This window comes from Eptesicus fuscus, chromosome 7, assembly GCF_027574615.1.
Source record: "Eptesicus fuscus isolate TK198812 chromosome 7, DD_ASM_mEF_20220401, whole genome shotgun sequence".
NCBI lineage: Eukaryota > Metazoa > Chordata > Mammalia > Chiroptera > Vespertilionidae > Eptesicus > Eptesicus fuscus.
Genome location: NC_072479.1, coordinates 67,766,500 through 67,783,585, shown reverse-complemented (window position 1 = coordinate 67,783,585; position 17,086 = coordinate 67,766,500). Strand labels below are relative to the sequence as shown.

The 17,086-nt window shown below is 42.6% G+C and overlaps 1 protein-coding gene across 9 annotated transcripts in view; it reads right to left on the bottom strand.

The window, feature by feature from the left end:
* KIF21A (kinesin family member 21A) overlaps window positions 1-14,633 on the bottom strand; it is a 139,223-nt gene extending 124,590 nt beyond the window's left edge. For 8 of the 9 annotated variants that reach the window (XM_054719159.1, XM_054719162.1, XM_054719160.1 and 5 more), the window contains exon 1: window positions 14,423-14,633. In XM_054719159.1, coding sequence (XP_054575134.1) covers window positions 14,423-14,466 — 44 coding nt within the window. In that variant the 5' untranslated portion in view covers window positions 14,467-14,633. Of the gene's footprint in view, window positions 1-6,382; window positions 7,508-14,422 lie in introns of those variants that run through there. The other variant, XM_054719163.1, reaches the window with a different exon arrangement.
* Window positions 14,634-17,086: the final 2,453 nt, after the last annotated feature.

The following is a 17,086-nucleotide window of genomic DNA, read 5'->3' as shown; positions in this document are numbered from 1 at the left end:
TTATACCCTTTTATCAATCTCTTCCTACTTCTCCCATCTCCCATCTTCCCTCTTCTTCATCATTAGAGACATACATAATAAATTGTAAAAAGGGGCCTCAAGTGAGGACTTGAGAGAATCCTTGTTTAAAAATGAATAAACGTTTGCAAGTTAATGACTACAACTAACGTTAATTGAGGACTGCTATACGTCAAGCATTATGCTGAGTGCTTTATAAATATACCAATTAACATTCATGACAATCCTATGAGATTAGTACTCTTAATCTTCACCTCATAGATAGACAAAGCCAAGATGAAGGAGAAATTTTATTTAAAAAAAAAAAAAACTCACCAAAGAAATGATCCCTCCCTTCAGGTGGTTAAGGAAAAAAGTATGGTTAGTCACTGCAAGTCTTACCTAGAAGAGGGAAAATACAAATTTTAAAAAGATAGAGATAAATGGAGAGGGGAAAAAGAGGTAATAGGAAGAAGGGGAGGAAGAAAGAGGGGAAACTAAAAAAGGAAAAAGAATCTAACATTTCTCAAACACTTCTAAATGCAAGGCATTTACAACATTCACATAATCTTAACAATCCTACAAGATAGGTATTAACTCCATTTACAGATAAGAAAACTAAGGTCCATAAAGTTTAAGGGACTGTCCTAAAATTTTGAACTCAAATCTATGTGACTCTAAAGTCCATGCTTTTAATATATATATATATATTTTTTTAATTGATTTCAGAGAGAAAGGGAGAGGGAGAGATAGGAACATCAATGATGAGAGAGTCATTGATGGGCTGCCTCCTACTGGGGATCAAGCCCACAACCCAGGCATGTGCTCTGACTGGAAATTGAACCATGACCTCCTGGTTCATAGGTCAATGCTCAACCACTGAGCCACATTGACTGGGCTATTTACATTAATTTATTTTATACCATACTGTCCAGATTCATCTACTCCCTTTTGTGTGTGTGTGCACCCGTACGCACACGTATTTCATGTTAATCCCATACGAAAATCACAGTGTCTTGATATCAGGTAAAATCTTTCTCAAAACATAGTGGGGTCTCCAAGCTGGCATGGGTTAAGGGAGAAAGCTGGACAACTAGTCTGGCCAGAGGCCTGGATGATGTAGAAGTGAAGCGAGGTCCAGAGTGACCCAGATTTGGTCAGTGCTAACATAGGTGTACAAGTGGATTCAATCTGATGGCAGCTTCCAGTTCTTTTCATTTTTTTATTGATTTCATAGAGGAAGGGAGAGAGAAATAGAAACATCAATGATAAGGGAGAATCATTGATCAGCTGCCTCCTACACACCCTGCACTGGGGATGGAGCCCACAACCCAGGCATGTGCTCTGACCTGGAATTGAACCATGACCTCCTGGTTCACAGGTCAATGCTCAACCACTGAACCACACCAGCCGGGCAGCTTCCAGTTCTGAGTGGCCCACATGAGTTGAAGGAGATCCCAGTTGGAAAAATAAGGGGATAAGTTTCCTCCTCCACAGAAAAGGGACTTCCAATAATTTCACTTAAGCAAGTGGATTTGTATTCAAGATGGGGAGGATATATATCATGAAACTAAGACAGAAGCCAAGTCTGGACAAATAAGATTGGAGGGGACAGGAAAAGCTATGATCCTAAAAGCATATGCACATAAGTTTGAAGCAGCAAAACCAGAACGCCATAATGACCAGATCGACCGGTTGCTATGAAGCCCACTGCGTCAGCAAACCAGCCTGATCATGGGTGTGGCCGGCAGCCAACCTCCTGCGGCTCCTCCCCTCAGCCGGCCCCGCCCCCAATGGGCCCCCACCACCCCATCCGCCTGCAGCCCCTCCCTCCAGCCAGCCCCACCCCCAATCAGCCCCCCCACTCTGATCAGGGGCAGGGCCAGCTGGCCAACCACCCATGGTCCCTCCCCCAGGCCACTGGCTCCCAATTGGCCCCCCCACCCCATTTGGAGGTGGGGCTGGCCGACCCACTGCCCACAGCCCCTCCCCACGGCCGGTCCCACCTCAAATCATCCCCACCCACCCCAATCGGTGTGCCCACCGGCCAATCACCCACTGCCTCTCCCCCCAGCTGGCCTGGCCCTGATCGTGTCCTGATTGGGGCAGGCCCGCCAGTCAACCTCCAGCCAACTCCTCCTCCCAACAGGCCTGGCCCTGATCTGTTGATTGGGGCCAGGCTGGCCAGACCCCACCCATGCACGAATTCGTGCACTGGGCATCTAGTAATGATAATAAAATGATAGCAGCAACTATTCTTTTTTTCTTAATTTTTAATTGAATCGATTGGGGTGACACTGGTTAATGAAATTATATAGGTTTCAGGTATACAATTCTATAATACATCATCTATATATTGTATTTTGTGTTTACCACCCCAAGTCAAGTCTCCTTCCATCACCATCTGTCCTCCCTATGCCCTCTTTACCTCCTCCTACCCTTCAGTAGCAACTATTCTTTTTTTGTGTGTGTTTTTATTGATTTTTTAGAGAGAGAGGAAGGGAGGGAAGGATAGAAACATCAATGATAAACATCAATGATAGAGAAACATAGATTGGCTGCCCCCTGCACGCCCCCTACTGGGGATAGAGCCCACAACTCGGGCATATGCCCTGACCAGGAATCAAACCAGCAACCTCTTGGTGCATGGGACGATGCTCAATCCACTGAACCACATTGGCTGGGCGCAACTATGCTTTATAAAACATTTACTAATGCTAGTACTATGATAAGGGTTTATGTACATTATCTTACTTAATTTCACAACAAACATCTAAGGTAGGTATCTTTTTCTCTAATTGAGCCCCCTGTAAACTTTGAGTATAAAAATATTTTCATGCATAATGATCTAGTAAAGGGAATGAGAATTCTAGAACAAGGTTGGAGATATTTTCACCAGTGTTGACTGATTTGTACTGATTCATCCTTACTATTATCCAGTCACTGCTTCAAGCAACAGTATGTGTTGTGATTGCAAAGGTTACATTAAAAAGCAGCAAAGCTACCAAGGCCATCTAGGGATCAAACTCATAATCTTGGCTTTATTATTAAACATCACACTGAAATCACTGGACTTAAAAATCACCAATACCCACAGCTCTCAATACCACATAATCTCTTTATGCCTATTTTTAAATAGAGTGAGGTAGAATCCTAACATTGAAATATATAAAATGAGACCACAAAATGGATATCAAAATATGTTCAAATTTAAATTTGTGAAATCATCAAGTCTGGGTTACTCTATGTTGAGAACTGCAGTCATAGAACACTTGAACAAGAGAAGTGAAAAATTATGTCAAGTGATACCAAGTTAATACAAAATTCAGAATCAAAGATAACTAAAGAAACCCTATACTCAAAAGACAAGAACCAAATCTGCTACAAAGGTAATGCGAGGTCCAGTTACACTTATGAAACAAAATAGATAAGAACATAATCAAGGACGGAGAGAACATGTTGTCAATTTAAGGCCAAGTTGGCCAACTAAAATTCAAAAGCATCATATTGTATTGCCTAAATGGAGACTTGAAAATGTCACAGATGTCACATTTGGATTAAGGAACCTTAACTGGGAGGTCAAATAATGAGGAATGAAATCTGTACTCTCATGTTTAATCAACCAGCAGTTGACAACTTCCATTTTAGGACAGAACAGATGCAGACTGGGTGATCAATAGGCCACTCAAACAAAAATATTTTGTGTTGAACTGAGGTGAACGTAAGTCAAATAAATGCCTTAGAAATGAACTGATTTTCAAGGAACGTGGCATGGTTATGAACCTGTGTTTGGTTTACCATCAGTAGCTTAGACTAATGTGCAGAGCAAATGTGTATATTCTCTTAACACATTATATCTTCCTATATATGTAGCTTAATGTTATGGTACTGAAGATGCTGAAATATTAAATCGTATATTCTGGTGAATGGCACTCGCCTCCCACTTCTGATCAACATACCACATCATAATGAGTAACGAGAGCTTGACCCTTTCTCAAGGTTTCTTGTTCCATCTTGCTGAAAGAAAAAAGCTCTTATTTAGAGACTACAGTTCCAGGAAAAAGTCATTTATAGAGGCTGCACTTATCAGTAGAAATGAAAACATTACCAAGAATCATACGACACAGCAAAACTTAGAAAAATGAAATTAATGTCCTTATTAGAAAATAAAGGCTTGTCAATTAAATTCATTTGATATATGGAATTTAATATACTATATATTGAATGGAATTATTGAAGTAAAGCAGATAATGTATATTTAACATGTTATTCAAAAATGCCCCTTCTTTAATATAAAGACATAGAGCCGAAACCGGTTTGGCTCAGTGGATAGAGCGTTGGCCTGCGGACTGAAAGGTCCCAGGTTCGATTCCGGTCAAGGGCATGTACCTTGGTTGCGGGCACATCCCCAGTAGGGGGTGTGCAAGAGGCAGCTGATCGATGTTTCTCTCTCATCGATGTTTCTAACTCTCTATCCCTCTCTCTTCCTCTCTGTAAAAAATCAATAAAAATTAAAAAAATAATATAAAGACATAGAAAAGTTCATACACTATACTCTAAAGCAAGCATGTCAAACTCGCTTCCAGTGGGCTGCATGCGGCATGAGGCCCGCTGGCTACGAGTTTGACATGCTTGCTCTAAAGTGTAAATATCCTATATAATAAAAAGCTAATATGCAAACTGAATGAATGGCGGAACTACCGGTTGCTATAACACGCACTGACCACTGGCGGCAGACGCTCAACGCAGGAGCTGCCCCCTGGTGGTCAGTGCACTCCCACAGGGGGAGTGCTGCTCAGCCAGAAGCCCAGAAGCCGGGCTCATGGCTGGTGAGTGCAGCAGTGGTGACGGGAGCCTCTCCCACCTCCGCAGGAGCACTAAGGGGAACGGGCCTAACCCATCAGTCAGACATCCCCCGAGGACTGGGAGAGGATGCAGGCCGGGCTGAGGGACCCCCCCAAAGTGCATGAATTTTTGTGCACCGGGCCTCTAGTCAGGCTATAAAAGTGTATCCAGATTATAACAATTTTTAAGATGTAGATATACATATGAAAACAGATATGTAGTAATTATATGAAGGTGATGAACTATGATATTTGTCTCATCTTTTCCCAGGTACCTTTACTAATCTGATTACATTATTTCAATACTAGAAAAAAATCAAATACAATTAAGTTAAAAGCTGATTTTGTGATCACTAGACTAGGCTTGAAAGATCTATTTCCTGCTTCTAAGTATCAATCTTCTTTTAAGATGCTTTCCACTAAGTCTTCCCTTAGCTCCACCGATGAATACTATAGGCACATGGCCCCATCAGCTCCAGGTGCTAGAAAGCAGTTTTTATAAAAAATGTAAATTTATTTTTCAATCCAGTGTTACTATTATTTCTAGTATTTTTACTCAGTTTACTCCTTGCAGCTCTCTTTAATCTATAGCCTGGTTTAGTGTATTACTGCCACACTTGAGAGGAAGCAAGGAAAGCATTAGCAACATTTTCAAAAATCTGGTGCAAGACAATTCAGAAGGAAAATTCACATTTTTATTAACCAATTTAATCATGTTCCTCTTACAATAGGATAAGCAACTAGTGGGAAATATAACTCCATCCTATTGTTAATCTCACAAAGTATAAGGTAGCAACTTTACTAAACACTAAAAACCATAACAACTGAAAGTCTTCATGGAAAGAGAAAGGTAGGAATAAAATTAGTGGATTTTACTAAATTATAAAAGAAGGAATTTGGTAAGATAGAGCAACAAGGCATGTGATTTACATATTGAAAACAAAAAAAGCAGAGGAGACTAGATAAGGTAAAGATTTTTTTTTAAGTATTTAAACACATTTTTGTTTCATTCATAGTGATGCAAGTAATAGACACTCAAAAATAAAAAAAAAAAATGCAAACAGTTACATGCACTTTGCAAATTCAAGTTATGGGTTACATATTAGAGAATGACTAATCCAATTGCTAGAGTTTGGAATATAACCAACACGCCCATTGCTGGTTATCTCAAACTCATCTCTAATAATATTACTGCCTGTGTTTGTGTAAAAACTGTTTTCCAAATGCTTTCACGTGGTTATTTCTTTTAATCCTTTCCAAAGTCCACTGAGGTTAAGTGGATAAAGCCTACTCAACGACAAGTTTATCATTGGTGAGAGTCCAGACCAAAAACGGTTCTTAACCATCCAATGTTCATTCTATCATTCACCTCCTATTGCTTTAATGCCTCCAACTTCTGTGATTCTAGTGCACAGTGGACATTCAACAATTGCGTAATAAACAAAAAAAATATATATCTTAAAAAAGTAAATAAAATTAGAAGAATACAATTGAGGTAGAAATGCCCTGTGCCTCGTTAGTACACCATGTGATCAACATACCGCATCGTAATGAATAACTACAGCTTGACCCTCTCCAAGGTTTCTGGTTCCTGCTTGCTGAAAGAAAAAGTCGCTTATTTAGAACTCCAAACTGACTGTGCAGCTGTGTCAATGAATAAGAATATCTACTCTGAAAAAACTATATAATTTATCATATTTAGAGAACTGATATTGTCGTGCCTAAGGGACAGACACAGCTTCCCAAAGTTGAGAATAATTTCAAAAACTAAAATGTTACTATACACTAAGAGATCCAAAGAGCAGGGAATAAACCTTGAGCTGACCTTGTTTCAGTCCCTGGGCACATGCTGCCCACCTCTCCACAACCAAGTGTGATTTTTTTTTTTTTCTTGCTTGCTTTTACTAAAGAAGCAGATGGAGGACAGTTACACAAATTAAATGATCCTGGGATTAAATCCTGAATGACCTCCATTCCAAACTAGATTTGTAGATATCAGCTTGTTTCGATTCAATAACCCCAATGCCCTTCAAATATTCTATTGTAATAATGCTGTCAATACTATTAGCATCTTCTACAAAAAAAATGAACAACAAAAAAAGCATTAAATGTTCTCTGAGTTTGGGGAACATTTTAAGCCAAATAGTAAAAATCACTACATTGTGTGTTTCCCTCCCATTGGGGTTTTAGAGAGAGTGGAAGAAGAATCATACAAAGAAGATCAATCACATCAAAAGGCAGAAATGCCCCTGTATGGGAGCAGTCTAGACAGGCTTTGTGAAGAGGTGAGATTTAGGATATTTTTTGGATGATGGGTCTCCATTATGGCCAAATTGTGTTGTATTCTTTATTTTCTTTTAAAATAAGGATGGGAAGGGCTGATATATTATTTAGAAGTTTAGAACCACCTATCTAGTAAAGTAACACTCAAAAGGGGTCTTTTGAAACCACTCAGATTTCTACCTCCATCTCCAATTCCAGATCCCAATAAATACAACTCACCTCACCCCATTTGACCTCTACCTCAACCCCGCCCTCCAGCCACCTCCTTTGTAGTGAGGCTGCCATTTTTGCTGCAATGTGGTATAATCCTCAAGTCTACAGGAGTAGGGGGAAAGCTGTAAGAATCAAGGTGAGGGGAGGAGGAGAGGCCACACATTCCAGGCCGAGCATTTACAAAATCCTGCTATTTACCAGTACATGTTTATCATTATTTCAAAATTAGACTACTCCCACATTGTCCTTTTGTAGCTGCTGTTAAAGCATCCATGTGTTACATGCCAGTGTTGAAAACTGTCTATATTATTTTTATTACTCAGTTTTGGCAATTTCTTCACATTTGAATATACCAGGAATATAAAGTTGGATATCTACTCCAGGGTTCCTCCGCTTGCTAGAATCACTGGTCTATTTTCTAGAAGCCAAAATAATGGGCATTGAGATGGGAGAACTCACCTAAATGTCAAATTAAACTTTTATAGGGAGTGCTTAAGGGATTAAAACTGCAGTTTTTTAAGTTTATTCTACTTCTGGGATGTCTGCCAGCAAAATCCACAGCACAAAGAAGACTTGAGCTGCTAGTTGTGGGTCCTCAAGCAATTCTCTCAACTTGTCTGGGCCGCAATTGCCTCAACTGTCTTAAAAAAAAAAAAAAAAGTTTCAACCAGCTGGCCCCATCAAGGTCCCCTTCAAGTTTTAAAAACAATTTTGTCAATAATTATAGAAGTACTGGAAATTATGTTCTATAATATAAAATGCCTAATAATTTCAAAAAACAAAGGACAAAGGAACCTCAAATATAATTCTTAAACATTCAGAAAGACTTCATAATAATTGTGAGATGTCGTGAAAATTGCCCCTTTGGCTTGGCTGTCCTTTCCCGTCCTGAGCCACGGGAAAACTATTTTAACACTCTGAGAAGATTAAATAGTTAATCCACTGGGAAACCAGGTTGAAACACAGAATTCACAAATCCGCTTCCCAGAGACACGCATTGAAAATAGCAAACATTTGTTTTATTTTGCATAAAGTTATTCTAATGATATACTGTATACAAATACTTTCTATTGTTTGGCATGCATTTTTATTGTTGTGTTTTTTTTCTTCCTGATCTCAAACTCAGATAAAGGTCATGTCTAATGTTGACAGAAAACAACCATTTATAAGTCAGAGTCTCACAGGTGAGTTGTAACTTGTCTTGGGGGAAAACATCCATAATAATGAAAATTCCAAGTTCCCTTCTTTGAGGAGAAATTGACGTGAAATGGAAGATTGGGTAGATTATGGAATTAACTGCCAAGATAATTTCTGCTTTCATGGCTTCACTAAACTGGAATTTCTAGTGCATCATTCACTACCCCGTAATTATGCATCAAAATATTAACCAATTAGCAGGAAAGATGTAAGAGCTCAAGGGGTAGTGATAATTAGACATGAAATCTGAACTTCTACGGACTTCGAAACAAACAGGTCTACCATACTTCATAAATTTAATAAACCTGAAGAAAATGTATCAACTCATTTGGTAAATAAAATAATTTCATTGTTTTTCAGCTCAAATCATCCGCTAGTTTTTACTCCTCTCTTTCCTTACTTCCTGATCCAAAAATAAATAAATACAAGTAGGGCATGTATGTTATATCAAGTGGGACATGATACAAGTAAAATCCTTCTAATGCATAGGCTTTGGAGTTCAATTTTTATATGAAATATGCTTGGAAGCGGTACACCCTTTCATTTTTAACCACTGTTCTTGAGAAATGTATGAACTAATATATGCTATTGAAAAAAATAAGGGAGAAATAAAAACTAAACTGAAACAATTGTTGTTCATGTCTAGTTTGTGCTGCTGACTATATTTTGTTAGTTCCAACACAGCTTGTGCATTTGAAACGCTTCATATTGCTAGGTCTAAGCTCCATCAGGCAGGCATCATGCTGTAATATGTGTGTATCCTCAGTGGTAGGAAAGCATCCAACATCCAACACATAGTAGGCACTTTATAAGTATTTGTTGCATTAAGGAAGGAATAAACAAATGACCAAACACCAGTTAACCATCTATTTCAATCAAGTAAATATTTCTGAGAGCCTTGCTTATCTATCTCCACATTTTCTAAACGTTAAATTGTTTCAGATAATTTTACCCATGTGTATATTCATGTGTCAGCTTGAAAGATCTTTATTACATTGAAATTAGTATGTGAAATGTCTTGAAAACATTTGGAAATATGTTTAAGAACACAGAAATAGGTATCAGAAACCTGAGTTTGAGTTCCAGTTCTCCTACACAGTGGCTGAGAAATCTTGAAGAGGTCGCCAGTGTGCCTGAGACTCATTTTATTCATCTGTATAATATTCTATTCATCTGCCCAGCCTACCTCATAGGGTCTCTATGTAGATTAAATAAAATACCATACATTTATATTATAACCAGAATGAAACAGAGAGACCCCAAAAGCCTACTAGCAAATGTTTCCTCTTCAGTAACCAGAGCAAACATATTGTTGGAAAAGTCAAGATTGAAATGGTAAAATAGTGCCTTCCTGTCAACAGGCACACAACAACAGAAATCACATATTTAATAGACTGAATACGGAAAGTTTGCACAACCCTTCATGCCACTGCATGGCCACCTCAGCATGAGGAAAGAGAAGAGTTCAGGGAGTTCACTCTGCAAATCAGTGCCAGTGACAGACCTCGGAACAGAGGTTTTGACTTGTCCAATGAGCCTTTGAGCCTGCTGAGCAATGCTACTTGTTACAAGTGCTTCAGTGAGGTGAAACACAGTAAATCAGACAACATCCAAGCTCACTGTCAAGGGTATGTACTGTTCTCTGCCAAAGCCAAGCAAAGACATTTTAGCTCACAACCACACAGGCCAACGATTTTCAACCTTTTTCATCTCACGGCACATGGAGTAATTACCACAATTCTGCAGCACAACAAAAAATATATTTTTTGCCAATCTGACAACAAAAAAACAGGTATAATTTTGATTCATTCACATTGGAGGGCTTGTGTTGGCTGTTGTCATTTTTTAATTTGACAGTCTAAGGGAAACGAGGTCAGTGCCCCTGAATAAATAGTCAGGAATTGCATGTTTTAACAATTCTTGCGGCACACTAGTTGAAAATCACTGACATACTGTCTATTAACAATGATGTGAAAACACGATGGTTCTGTGTCTCCATTTTCATTCAGCTCTTGATACCTTTTGCAAGCTGAAGTTCTTGTAAAGGAAAAAAGTTTCGAATGTTATGTTAGTGTTACAACAGGGAAAGGAAAAGGACACACCATCTCATGATGTCTTAGATTTAGAATCAGCTACCATATGGAGTAATTAGTATCTTTAATTAGTAACTTTCTACATAATTAGTAACTTTCTACACCTATGCACTGGGAGGAAAAAAATGTTGCTAATAAATCAAATCCTGTGTGTGTGTGTGTGTGTGTGTGTGTGTGTGCACACGCGCGCGCGCGTGTAACCACTCTAAAAACAGTCACCTAATATTTTGGTATTTTCTTGATCTTAGTCTATGATAGGATGGCTTGAACAGTTTTATTCTATATTTATTCACCTTGTTTAAATTATAGAGCAGCACTATCCAATAGAAATATAATGTGAACAACACTATATTTGATTTTAAAATTTCTGGTAGCCACATTTTTAAAAAGGAAAATTAAAAAGATGAAATTAATTTTAACAATATTTTTCAAAATATATTTTTATTGAGTTTAGAGAGAGGAAGGGAGAGGGATAGAAAGATGGAAACATCTATGAGAGAGCAACATCAATCAGCTGCCTCCTGCATACCCCTACTGGGGATCAAGCCCAAAATCCAGGCATGTGCCCTAACCATGACCTCCTGGTTCATGAGCTGACGCTCAAACACTGAGCAACACCAGCCGGCCTTAACAATATTTTATTTAACTCCATATATTAAAATATTCAATACAAAGATTATTGATATATTTACATTCTTTTCATATTTTTTCATAAGTCTTTGAAATCCAATGCATACATTACACTTATACACATGTCCATTAGGACACTAACTCTTCATCAGAAATACTACATCGGTTTTTAGATTTCATCAACTTGACAGTCAAAAAGTAGATCCACATACCAAGTTGTTCCAAGCATACATAAGATTTTTCCAAAAACTAAATCAAGGACCAATGTTTAGAATCCTTTAGAATTTAGTTCCTCGGTAGCATTAATCATACTTCAAGGGCTCATCAGCAACAAGGGGTGCGGCTGTCACCTGAATCCACATCTACCACAATGAAAGATACTTTGCAGAACACCCCGGATATTCTCTGTCAAAAGGCATTTTCAGAAATTGGATTAAAAATGTTCTCCCTAAATGAGAAACTTTCTGTCCAACTTCCGTTCCCCAAAGCTTTACATGACCCATGCGCTTATTTTGAGAAACCTGAAACAGAGTCATTAGCTTTGGCATACTGGTAGCTCTCTATATCGAATAAAACACAAGAATCGCTATGACATTTTTGTTTACTTACACAGGTAGAGTCAACCCTATTTATTACCTGTTATTACATTATACATGGAAGGGGGGAAGCAGGTTCAATGCCCTGCTGATGTGCGTCTATTTGTTGATTTTATTTACCCTGCTGATGAAAGCTTATCACAAACCGGAGGTAGGCTAGGAGGACACTGGAAAGATTAAAGACTCTGAGGAAATATTTTAGCCTTAAGTTCAGGTCCTCTCTGACCTCTATTTTTTCTAGCAACATCTAGGTATGCATAACCTGCCAGAGCCATTCATTTGTAGTTGAACTAGTACAGAACCAGGAAGAGGCAACCGACCTTATGCTAAGGAAGGCTTTGCAAAGCATGTCTTTGCCTCTCACCTCTGTAGGCTTAATGGTTAACCATTTGGGCCAGGTAGAGTCAAGCTGTCTGGGTTGGAACTCTTGTTCTGCCACTTGCTCTCAGGTTCATCTTTCTGTGTCTCATCTGTAAAATTGCTATAAGAATAACAGGACTGGACCTAAGCCAAAGATTGTTATGAGGAACAAATGAGATTTCACGGGATATAAAACATCTGAACACACAGCACTAATCCTAGAATATGGTAGGTGTCCAACCATTATTGCTATGTTTAGCTCAGAAGTCTGGATAATAGAGATGGGAATATAATGCTGAATAAATATTTGTTGTAAATAAAAATACATGGCCAAGCGCTTTCTTAATACCAAAGTGCTATATAAGCTATTTCTATCCTATGCAAAATACGTTTAGAGAGCGGATCTATTCAATGTATTTAATGAAGAAGAAGAAAAAAAACAAATCTTCACAATGTGGCTTAACTGCTAGTGTTTTATAAAGCCTTTACCGACAATCAGAACCACATTTATTCACTTGCAAAATGCTATTATGCATGTCAAAACCACTTTAGGGTGACCCGTGGCTCTGCTCCCCTCCACTGCAAAGCAGCATCAGATTTAACAGGACGGCCAACACATGGCCCTATGATGGTTCTAGAGAATTCACAGATAAAAATCTTAAATCTGTAAAAATGGCTTCTCTCGCAGCCAAATCTTATGTTTCCATTACTACTGTATGCTCCTTGGTCATGTTGCTTGACCAGATCAGCTAACTAACAAAATTATCTTACTGGGTTTCCTGTCTTTTTCCTTTCCCTTCCTCTGCCAGGGCACCATCACCTATAAGTATGAAAAGACCAAAAGAGACATAATAGCAGTATATAGGAGAAACAAACTAATCCAACAATTGGATAAGTAGGTGTAGAATAACCAAGAAGGCCAAATTCAAACTTCAAAAGCTTTATAACAGGTGATTCTAACTCATAAAACTGTCACTTCCATGGGTGGTCATTTCCTGGTCTTGTAAAGGGCATGTAAAAAGATCTTTAAAATTCATTGTATTCTTTAAAGTCGCTTAAAGATACAAAGTATATATAAAACTACCATTTCTACGCCTAATCAAGATTTGTCACTAAAATAATTTAGAAATGCGGACATGATAGGGTTTGCAAAATGACTTTCCAGAAAGACCACAAGAGTGGAGGATTTTAGAGCATAGTTTCCCAGAAAAAAAAAAAATATTATTTTTATAATCCTGAAAGTACCCATAGAGAGAAGTGAATTCACAGTAGCAGCCTGTCCGAGCTGTGTAAGCAACGCACTTATTCCACCATGAATGCTTCATTAATATTTCAGGGATGATGTTGCAATTTTCCATGAGCAACTGTCAGGGCTCTGCTTCTTGACACGTCTCAAAACGGTCTAAATTACATTCAATACCCGTGTGTCTGTCATGGACCAAAATGCCGTTTTGAGGGATCCAGTGTTTCCAAATTCACACCCAGGCATGTCTAATTTCATCCTGTATCCACCCGGCTTAACCTCGGGATGTTTCACTCAGTCACGCCCGTTAAACCCTTCCACTGGCTGAAGGCTTTCCTTTCTTCTACGGACCTATCCCCGGTGATTTTTATCTTAAAAAAAAAAAAAATTTCCCATTCCAACGCCTAAGAGGCCAGAGGTGTCTCCTACACGCACACGCTTGTGCCATTATCCACTTCGCAGTGATGCTTAAGGAGGCTTCCATTTGCACAGACATCCCCAACCTGCTGGTGGAAACGCTGTCAGTCCGACGCTTTGTCTCCTGCCTCAGGAGGCCAGGGTTGCATGGACACGTATGACAGACGCTCTCGAAATAAAATATAATAATAAAAATAAAAAAGCACCCAGCCCAGCAGAGAGGGAGCTCCTGCAGGCAAAGCCCAGCGGGCGATCGATCGCCCCGGGCGGGTGCGGGACCCGGAGGAGTGAGAGCCCCCGGGGACCTGGCGCCGCGCAGCCGCCGGCCACCTGCAAACGCCGGCGGCGTGGGGACCGCTGGGGTCTCCCCGCTAGCGTCCGGCCGTTCGTGCCAAGCCGGCGGTGACCCGCTGCCTGCGTTCCCCCCGCCGGGCCGCCCCTCCGGTCCCCGCAACGCGGCGGCCGGTGCCCCGGACCCGAGCAGGTCCCAGCCGCGCCCTCAGCCCGCAGCCCGCCCGCCGCCGCCGCCGCCGCCGCGTCCGTCCTCACCTGACAGCCACCCGCACCGAGCTCTCGTCCGGGGCGCCCCACATGCTGGCGGCGGGGGGACAGCCGGGCCCCTGGGCCTCGGCACCGCAGAGCGGAGGCGCTGCCCGAGGCGCGGCGCTGGGGCGCTGGGGCGCAGGGGCTGGGGCGGCAGGGCGGCCGGCTCACCTCCGCCGCGCTCCAGCCATGTTGGGCGACTGAATGGAAAGGTGGCGGCGGCGCTGAGGCGGGCGCAGAGGGGAGGTGATTCAGCGGCCCGGCGCCCGCCCCCTCCCCCGCTCACCCCCCAGGATCTGGGGCGGGGACTCGGCGCGCTTGAATGGCGAGCGCGGCGGCGGCGGCGGCGGAGCCAGCAGGCCGCCCGCGGCCTCCAGACGGCGGTGTGCGCGCGCCCTGCCCCCCGCGCGGACGCGGCCAGCGGGGGCCGGGCTCGCTCCTGCCGCCCGGGCGGTCGGGGCCGGTGGCCCGCACGGCGTCAGCGGCGGCCGCCCCCGTCGGCGGCGCGCCCTGCCCTCGGCTGGCACTGCCTGGCGCTGCTGGCCGGGAGGCGCGGGGGAGCGGGCCCGGCCGCCGCTGCCCACGCCCGAGGGCCACCGGCCCGCGCGCCCTTCCAGGCTCTGCAGGGAGGACGCAGCAGCGGCGCTCGCCCTGCGGCCTGAGTCTTTCCTAAAACCAGAGCTTGTTCACCGATGTCACGCTGGGAATCAGCCATCTGCGCTGCTCTTCGGCTTCGTTGCCACCCTCAGCCTTATTGTCCTCTCTCCGGCCTGGACTTTGACCCCCTCCCCCAGCTCCCCCGCTGAATGCCCTCCCTCCCGGGAATCGGTCACTCGTGCTAACCGGGCTCTCGCTTGGGCCCCTGTCTCTGGGCAGCTGGCCTGTTCCGCAGCGCATCGGCCCTGTGCCAGCCGAGGTGGGATGTGGAAATGATCGACTCTGGAGACTCTGAACGCGTTTCTGTTCCATCACTTGTAGCCTGGTAAAGGAACTGCACCCTGGCACTGCCCGGTGTTCCCAGATCTGAAGAGCCACCAAGACCTGCTGTGTGTAGCAAATCCTTCCGAACGGACTCTCTTTCCCTCTGCCCTTCAGAAAGCTCCTCCCAAAGCCAGGTCTACCCACATTGACCCACTGTGGCTTCTGCTTTTGAGTGTTGTGCCCCCACATGCCTGGAGGTAGCTCTGGGGAAACGGCCTTTATTAGTATCTTTTGTGGACTTGCCCATACAGTTCTCTAAGTAAACAGGTGGGGGACACGCAAAACAGCAGGACAAATTAAATGTCACCATCCAAATAAAAGCACTACGCCGAGTACCTACAATCGAAAATCGCACCCCTAATCATCCTACCCGCCAGAGATAGGGCAGCATACTCGGCGACAAAGGAGAAGTGTTTTCTTAAGTGAATGCCCACGTGATGTATAATTACAGGTTTAAACTTACTCTGTCCCTTCACCTTGATACCCCTGAGTCTTTATAACACAGCTGAGAAGTAGAGAGAGCAGTGATGGGGAGTATCCTTCTGTAGAACAAATTGCACCGATGCCACCAGGAGCCTGGCTGGTAACTTTAGTGAGTGGAGCAGGAGGGTGAGGACCCAAGCAGAACAGGAAACACAGGCCCCCTCCTCAGGTGGCCACCCCCAGCTCGGACTGCTGGGATGCAGGCCCAATGCTGCCAAGCTTTGCGTTTGCTTGCATGTATGTTACTTCTCAAGAGATAGGGGAAAAACCAGACCTGTATGTGAAAACTCCTTAGATGTTTTTAATAAACATCAATAACCAATTCAGCACCATATTTATATACCATGTAAACCAATCAAAATATGTCTTGGGCCCGCTTCAGCCCCAAGCCATCAGGCTGGAACTTCTGACCAAAACATTGGCACCAATACAGCTGTGTCTTTGGGTACATTACACATGGGTTCAGGAAAGAGGAAGTGTAAAAATTCAAATTCCCGTTTATGACCGAGTCAGTAATTTTCTTCCAAATTTCAAAATTTGTAAATTAATTATCTATTTGTGTATTTACTTCAAATTCCTTTATAGCTGCTGTAATCCTTTTCCTTATGGCTCATGTAATAAGTATCTGAGGTTTTTAAATCGATTGCAATTAGTCACTCAGTTAATATTTCATAAGCAACTGCTATATGCAGACAGTGCTGCACACTGATGATATGAAGTGGATTAGGACCGTCAGTGTCAGCCCGGCCAGGGTTGCTCAGTGGTTGAGCATCAACCTATATAGGTAGATTCCAAGTCGGGGCACATGCCTGGTTGCAGGTTCAACCCCCAGTGGGGCGCATGTAGGAGGCAGCTGATTAATGATTCTCTCTCATCATTGATGTCCTCTCTCTCTCTCTCTCTCTCTCTCTCTCTCTCTCTCTCTCCCTCTCCCTTTCTCTCTGAAATCAATCCTACCTAATAATAGACAAATATGCAAATTGACCGTACCTTCGCTATGCCCACGATTGGCCAGGAGGCGCAGGGGGGCGGGACTCGGGGTGGCCGAGGTGGCTGATTGGGCCGGCGGGACGCTGAGCTCCCGTCGCCAGCGGCGGCTCGAGCTCAGCGTCTGGGCCATGGCTGTGCTGCGGCACAGAAGGGGCCTCTGGGGCAGCGAGCTCACGTCCCACCGCGGACCATCAAAAGTGGGGGAGCTGGGTGCCT